General features: G+C 55.4%; 1 protein-coding gene across 1 annotated transcript in view; it reads left to right on the top strand.

Annotated features, from left to right (window-relative positions):
- The first annotated feature begins 1,110 nt into the window (after positions 1-1,110).
- CEP170B (centrosomal protein 170B) overlaps positions 1,111-8,183 on the top strand; it is a 63,998-nt gene continuing 56,925 nt past the window's right edge. The window contains exons 1-2 of the mRNA XM_058429527.1: positions 1,111-1,750; positions 7,106-7,469. Of these exons, the coding sequence (XP_058285510.1) occupies positions 7,317-7,469 (153 nt within the window). The 5' untranslated portion in view covers positions 1,111-1,750; positions 7,106-7,316. The remainder of the gene's footprint in view (positions 1,751-7,105; positions 7,470-8,183) is intronic.

The raw sequence follows: 8,183 nt of genomic DNA, 5'->3' as shown, positions 1-8,183 counted from the left end.
TTTTAAATGGAGTCACTCTGTCGCCCAGGCTGGAGTGCAGTGGCACTGTATCGGCTCACTGCAACCTCCGTTTCCTGGGTTCAAGCAATTCTCTTGCCTCAGCCTCCCGAGTAGCTGGGATTACAGGCGCCCAACACCACGCCGGCTAATTTTTATATTTTTAGTAGAAACGGGGTTTCACCATGTTGGTCAGGCTGGTCTACGAACTCCTGACCTCAGGTGATCCACCCGCCTCGGCCTCCCAAAGTGCTGGGATTACAGGCGTGAGCCACCGCGCCCAGCCGAGCAACGTCACTTATTACCCCTGCTGACTTGGGAGCAAATCTCACATATAAATTCCCCCGCGTGTGGAGGTGTTTCCCTTCCCTTGCTGTGTCTGCATTCGTCAGCAGCCACGCTAAGCGGCTGGACCAAATGGAGCATCATAACGTGTTATTTTACTTTATGATTTTATTTTAGGTTTTTTGAGACAGGGTCTCGCTGCTCCCGTCCACCTGCCGGCGCTCCCCGGGCTTCGGGCCACGGCTGTCTCCTCCGGGAGCGGCGGCGCTGTAGGAAGCCTGGTCCTCTCCCTCTGCGGGCACAGCCATCTCTCGCGTATGCCCCCGGACTGACGCCTCCCGCCGGGAGCCCTCTTCGAATCCCGCCTGCGCAACTCCCACGCCACAGCCCTGGGCCATCCCTGCTCCCGCGCAGCCCGGGCCGCCTGCCTCCTACCTCGCCTCCCCAAGGCCCCAGCGCGCCGGGGCTTCCCTGTCCCGGGCGCCTGCTCGTGGCGGCGGGCTCGCTCCTTGTCCGGCTCTTCAGGGCCGGCGCCGGCTCCTGGACCTCCCCTCCCTCCCACCCGCCTTCTCCGAGCTGACGCCAAGGCCGGACGGACGCGACAAAGGCCTGCTGCCGAACGTGACCTGTCCGCGGAGTAGACAGACGCGCCCCCTGACCGCCGGCCTGAGGAGACCGGGAGGGCGGGAGCGGATGGGCGCGCCTGCGCACCCCCTCCCGGCGCTCGCCAGTCACGTGGGGCCGCGAGTGGCGCCGCTCCCGGAAGCGTCCCCCTAGGAAAGGCGAGCAGTGGCGGAGCGGGGTTCCGTCTGGGCCGGGCTCTAGCGCCGGCGCTGCGCGGGAGTCATCGCGTGCCGACTTCCGTGTTGTCGCTCTCCCCTCCCAAAAGCGCGGCCGCGAGGACGGGAGCTGCCAGCGATTTCCTCGCCTTTGTGTCCCGGGGCTGTCCGCTGCGCGTTACTTGGTGCGATACGCGCACTCGGCGGTGATCCCGAGCCCCACGCGGACCTCCGTGCGTCCCTGCTAATGCCTGGCGCCGTCACTGACGCTGAGGCGTGAACACGGAGTCCGCCCAGAGGGGCTGTTCTCCCGGACGCCGAGGCCACCCAGCGCGGCCTCAGGGCCGGGCAGAGGGGACTGCAGGGAGGCGCGGGCCGCATCCCTCCCGGAGGTCTGCGAGCTTCTTGAGGCCTCATGCCCGCTTTTGAGCCCCGCTGCTGCCCTGTGACGCTGCTTCTCCATCCCTACAGGTGACCATCGACGGCGTTCCCCTTGCTCACTTCTTGGTTACGGGCCAGGGGATACTCCTGCCCGACCCTCGGCATTGCCCAAGGGAGTTTGCACTTCCCACTGGGCTCTGGCAAGCCTCTGTGGAGAGGAGCCGTCCACCTGCCTGACCGGGCCCAGCTTTGGGGAAGACCTTCTTGGTTTTGTCTGCTGGCTGGACTGACCCTGGCCCTCAGCCCAGGTGAGGCGACCAGCGGCACGATGCCCATGTGGAACATGGATTTCTCTCCAGGGTGGCAGAAGAATGGTTTAGAGGCAGCAATGGGATGAGGGAGAATCCCGACCCCGTCTCAAAAGGTCAAGATACGCCAGGTCTGGGGGAAAAATAGCCCTACTCTAGAGGGCTAAGAGAGCTTGGTTTGGTGCAAATCTGAGAATCCCTCAACACTTTAATTTCTTTAATCCTGATAACAGTTAACTTCCTACAGGCTGACACCTCAGGAATAAGCTCCTTCACCTGCGTTCCCTCTGTTTCCTCTATTCTTTCCTCCAATCCTTAATTTTTTTTTTTTTTTTTTAGATACAGTCTCGCTCTTTTACCCAGGCTGGAGTGCAGTGGCATGATCCCGGCTCACTGCAGCCTCCACCTCCCGGGTTCAAGCAATTCTGCATGAGCCTCTCGAATAGCTGGGATTACAGGCGCCTGCCACCACACCCGGCTAATTTTTGTAATTTTAGTAGAAACAGAGTTTCACCATATTGGCCAGGCTGGTCTTGAACTACTAACCTCAAGTGATCCACCCACCTCAGCCTCCCAAAGTGCTGGGATCAGAGGCTTTTTTTTCCTTTTGAGTTGGAGTTTCACTTTGTCGCCCAGGCTGGAGCGCAGTGGCGTGATCTCGGCTCATTGCAATTTCCGCCTCCTGGGTTCCAGTGATTCTCATGTCTCAGCTTCCCAAGTAGCTGGGACTACAAGTGCCACTTGTATTTTTAGTAGAGATGGAATTTCGCCATGTTGGCCAAACTGGTCTGGAACTGCTGGCCTCAAGTGATCCGCCCGACTCGGCCTCCCAAAGGGGATTACAGGCATGAGCTACCACACCGGCCTCCTCCAACCCTTTCTAAAAAGCAAGTTTAACCATGTCACTCATTTGCTTAAAATCTAGGCCGGATGTGGTGGCTCACATGTATAATCCCAGCACTTTGGGAGGCTGAGGCAGGAGGATCACTTGAGCTCAGGAGTTGGAGACCAGCCAGGGTGGGCAACATTGTGAGCCCCCATCTCTAAAAAATAAATAAATAAAAACTTTGTTAACTATGGGATGGATGGATATGTAGATGGATAATGTATCAGAAGCACTTTTGGCTTCACAGCAGAAACTCCAAGTGTGGTGATTTGAACCAATAGGGATTTATTTTTCTCCCATAACAGGAATCCTGGAGGTAGATGTGACTGGTATTACTTCAGCAGCCCAGTGCTGTAAGGGCCAGCAATTGCAGGGCCAGGCTTTGCAATTCTGTGACTTTCCCTCATGGTCACAAAAGGATTGCCACAGCTCCAGACATCACACCATGTTCTGGCTGTAAGGATGGGGAAATGATAGTTACAGAGATGTTTATCTCTTTATTATGAAAGCAAAATTCTCAGAGGCTGCCCAGTAGGCTTCTACATACATCTCACTGGCCAGAAGCAAGTCATGTGCCCAGTGCTGCTGTGAAGCTTAGAGAAGTTGGCACTAAGTGTTCCCAGTGTTTGTAGTGAACGGGAGTCGGGGAGGCAAGCATGGAGTTAACTGTGGTGGTGGACATCTGTCATTGGGACCGCCCAACATCTTTTGAACATATTCTCTGCATTTCAATAGTTCTCTCAAGGGAATCCTGTCATTCCCACTTAGAACTCAGGATTTCATTTGTCTGCCCCCCTTTGCCACTAGGGGAGATGAGGCAGAGGCTGCCATGCTGGGGCACCCATGGGCTAGCTGGTGGGGCAACCATTTTGCTAAATTTGGTCCTGGCAAACCAGACCACGTATTTCTGGAGTTCACACTGGTGTGTCAGCTTCCTGCCACGGCAGTTCTGGGGCTGGTGGGGGCAGCCGACCCTTTACTCAAACCAGTTCTGGCCGGGGGTCTTGGCATTGTACCCAGAAAGTTAGTCTGATCTGTGAGCCATCCTACAACTCTTCAGAAATCCATTTCTACTTAAACTGGCCAGAGTGGATTTGATTATTTGCAGTTGTTAGGAATCGAATTGTGTCCCCAAAAATCTATGGTGAAGTCCTAACCCCCAGTAACTGTATGACCTTATTTAGGAATGTAATTGATTACAGATATAATCAAGTTAAGATGAGGTCCTATGGGTGGGCCCTAATCCAATATGGCCGCTGGCCTTATAAGAAGAAGGAAATTTGGACACAGATGTATGAGGAAGGCCATGTGCATTAGAGTTCTCCAGATACACAGAAGCAATACGTTTACGAGAAGAGATTTACTGTAGGAATTGGCTCATGTGATTATGGAGGCTGAGCAGTGCCATGATCTGTCAGTCTGTCGCCTGCACGCTGGAGAAGCAAGACAGCCATGGTGTCATTAGTCTGAGTCCAAGGCCCGAGGGCAGGAGAAGATGGCCATCCCAGCTCAAACAGAAGCAAATTCTTCCACTTTTTTGTCCTTTTCAGGCCCTCACATTGGATGGTGCTCACCCACACTGATGAGGGTGGGTCTTCTTTACTCAGTTTACTGTACTAATTCAAGTGCTAACTTCTTCCAGAAACGCCCTCACAGACACACCCAGAAATCACATTTACCAGCTATCTGGGCATCCCCTTGCCCAGTCAAGTTGACATAAAATTAACTATCAACCATGTGACAACTGAAGCAGAGCTCAAAGTGCTGCAGCTTCAAGCCAAGGAAAGCAGGACTGGGCCCACACCAGAAGCTAGGAGAGCAGTGAGGGAGGGTCCTCCCCTCAGCCTTCAGAGGAAGCGCAGCCCTGTGGCACCTTGCCATCCGGCCTCCAGAGCTGTGTGAATACATTTCTGCCATTTGTAGCATGCAATTTGTGGTCCTTTGTTACAGCAGTGGAACCTCAGCACAGCCCCCAGCCACAGTATCTGGGCAAGTGGGAGGGAGAGGGCAGACAAGCAACTGGATCCCACAGTTGGGTTTTGCTTATTGATTCCAAAGAGAGACCCAACCAAGGGCCCAGGCTTCTACCCCTGGGCTTTCAAGGAAGTGACAAGCTACCCAGCTTGGCTGGGCGCGGTGGCTCACGCCTATAATCCCAGCACTTTGGGAGGCCGGGGCAGGTGTTTGAGACCAGCCTGGCCAACGTGGTGAAACCCCGTCTCAGCCAAAAATACAAAAATCAGCCAGGTGTGGTGGCACATGCCTGTGATCCCAGCTACTCAGGAGGCTGGGGCAGGAGAATCACTTGAACTGGAGGCAGAGGTTACAGTGAGCCAAGATTGCACCCCTGTATTCCAGCCCAGGTGACTGAGCGAGACTCCTATAAGCTACGCAGCTCTGGCAGCCTCATGTCATACCCTCCCCTGTCCTACCTATAGGAGGGGAGGGAATTCAGAGCCCACATCCTGACAGGCAAAATGCAGTGATTCCCACCCCTGTCACCCCTGAAGCAGCGAGGGTGTGCATTTGAAATGCTTGTAGGTGAGGACTGTGGCATCTCAGCCCCCAGCTGGGAGCCGGCCAAGCTACATTCCCTGCAGAGAGTCCTGCTGTCTCCCTGGGAGCAGAGCGATTGCTGGGCTTCCTGTCCCTGAAGGTGGGCTGTCCAGTTGAACGTGGAGATGATGCCCACCCCCCTGGGTATTTCCGAATGTGGGAGCCCACGAGAGCAGCAGGCACCAAACTAGTAAGGAGGCAGGCAGGGTGGCAGGCCCGGGGCGAGAATGCCCTGGGTGGGGCCTGCAGAAACCAGCTCTCTCCTTCGAACTCATTCAGAGGTGCAGGCAGGGGTCAGGGAGTAGACCAGGGGCCAAGGTGCCCAGAGACCAGCCATGTGGGGCCGTGAGGCTGGTGGGTTTGAGAGTCAGGGACCCTTACCTTCACATCCTTTCTCAGGGCCCTGGGAGGGACCCCAGAAATGTACCTGCAGAGTCATGTGACTTAAATAATTTATATACCTTAAATAAATACATATCTCTCTGGCCGGGTGCGGTGGCTCACGCCTGTAATCCCAGCACTTTGGGAGGCCGAGGTGGGCGGATCACGAGGTCAGGAGATCGAGACCATCCTGGCTAACACAGTGAAACCCCGTCTCTACTAAAAATTACAAAAAATTAGCCGGGCGAGGTGGCGGGCGCCTGTAGTCCTAGCTACTCGGGAGGCTGAGGCAGGAGAATGGCATGAACCCCGGGGGGCGGAGCCTGCAGTGAGCTGAGATCGCGCCACTGCACTCCAGCCTGGGCGACAGCGAGACTGTGTCTCAAAAATAAATATCTCTCTACATCTCTCTCCGTATCATCTGTCTATCTATCTACAGTCTGCCAGGGCTGCCAAAACAAAATACTACCGCCTGGGCAGCTTAAACAATGGATTTTTTTTTTTTTTTGAGGCAAGGTCTTACTCTGTTGCCCAGGCTGGAATGCTGTGGTGTGATCTCGGCTCACTGCAACCTCTGCCTCCTGGGTTCAAGTGATTCTCCCACCTCACCCTCCCCAGTAGCTGGGACTACAGGTGCCCACCACCATGCTCGGCTAGTTTTTGTATTTTTGGTAGAGACAGGGTTTCACTATGTTGGCCAGGCTGGTCTTGAACTCCTGACCTCAAGTGATCCGCCTGCCTCGGCCTCCCAAAGTGCTGGGATTACAGGCATGAGCCACCATGGCCGGCCGACAATGGAACTTTATTTCTCACAGTTCTGGCGGCCAGAAGTCTGAAAAGGGGTGTCAGCAGGCTTGGGTTCTCCAGAGGCCCCCTCCTTGGCTTGTAGACACTGCCTTCTCCCTGTGTCTTCACGTGGTCTTCCCGTGTGTGTCCTGATCTCTTATGAGGGCACCCATCAGATGGGATTAGGGACCTCACACTCTAGTGACCTTATTTAAAGACCTCATCTCAAAATAGTCACATTTTGAGGGATAGGGGTTAGGACTTCAACATATGACTTGGTAGGGGCAGGGACACAATTTAGCCAAAAGTAAACAAAGAAATAAAACATATTTCTATATTAAAATATACAGTGTGTGTGTGTGTGTGTGTGTGTGTGTATCCTTGTACCTTAAAGAGGAGCTTAAAGAATGTGCCTGTTGGGCCCTGCAAACCTTCGTGTGCCTCTGCCTGGATCCCAGCAGAGCGAGGACCCTGTGGGCACTGCAGGGCACGTTTGGCTGCAGAGGCAGCGCCTGAGCAGGGAGGGGTGGCGAGCAAGGCCCCAGCCGCCTCCTGCCTTTCAGTCTCCTGCCAGCAGCTCCCACCGGCGGCTTCCTGCAGGAACTGGTGGGAAGGGGGTGATGTCCCAGGCAGAGCACAGCGCTGGGTGGCCGATGGAGGTTCATGGCACAGCCCACGTTTGCACTCTGCATCCTGTCCTCCGTGATTGTCCTTCACTAAGAGAAAGAATTTCTCACCCCAAACAGGGAAGAAACCACAGCGGCACTTCCCACAGAAATCGGAACTCTGTTGTGAGTCACCCTCCTTAGAGGTAGCAGGGAAGAAGAGGATCAAAGGAAATGGTAAATTAACCTGCAATACGCTGCGTCCGGGAATAGAAGCTCCCAGTGCGGCTGGTCCACTCCTCATCCCTGCACCACGGAGGCTCTCCCGGAGGCATGTCAGAACCCCAGCCTGATGACCAAGCTCTGTCCACTGCCCACCACAAACAGCCACCACTTGAGCCTAGATGTGTGCACGCAGCGGTGGTGTCCACCCGGGAGGGAGACCCCAGGAAGAGGCCTGCCGTCTGGGAAGCAGGCTCAGGCCTGTGTGGGCAGCAACCTAGAGGTAAGGGGCTAGGTGCTGAGGGGCCATGTCCCTTGAGCTGGAGGAGGCCAGAGCAAGGAACTCTACAGCATGGACCTCAGGACAGAGCTCCTGGGTCGGGGCATTGCCGGCCTGCAATGCAGGAGCAGGTCAGAGGCCCGCATGGGTGAGCACAGCTCCTACATTGATGTGCTAGGGCTACTGTAAGGAGGTGCCACCAATGGGGCGTGAACAGCAGCAGCGTGTGGTCCCACAGTTCTGGAGGCTCCAGCTGTCCACAGGACTGGTTGGTTCTGAGGCGGTGGTGGGGAATCTGGCCTCTCCTCCACTTTCTGGGGGTTTGCTGGCCGTCTTTGCTGTTCCTTGGCTGGTGGAGGCAGCGCCCCAATCTCTGCCCGAATCTTCACATGGCGTTCTCCCTGCGAGCTGTGTCCAAATTTCCCGTCTTTATAAGGACACAGTCACACAGGATTAGGGGCCCACACTCCTGGGATGACTCATCCTAACTTAATGAATCACATCTGCGAAGACCCTATTTCCAAACAAGGTCACATTCCGAGGTCCTGGGGGTTAGGCCTTCGACATATGAATTTGAGGGGACACGATTCAACCCGTAACAGCTTCTGTCTCCCCATGCATCCGATGTGCTCCTCCCTCTGCCATGCTTAGGCTGGGGTCTCTACCAGGCACCTCAACCTGAGTCCTCACTCAGGCCGGCTCTGAGCCTCACAGCTC

This window comes from Hylobates moloch, unplaced genomic scaffold (assembly GCF_009828535.3).
Source record: "Hylobates moloch isolate HMO894 unplaced genomic scaffold, HMol_V3 SCAFFOLD_16, whole genome shotgun sequence".
Classification (NCBI taxonomy): Eukaryota; Metazoa; Chordata; class Mammalia; order Primates; family Hylobatidae; genus Hylobates; species Hylobates moloch.
This window is presented reverse-complemented; position numbering and strand designations above follow the sequence as displayed.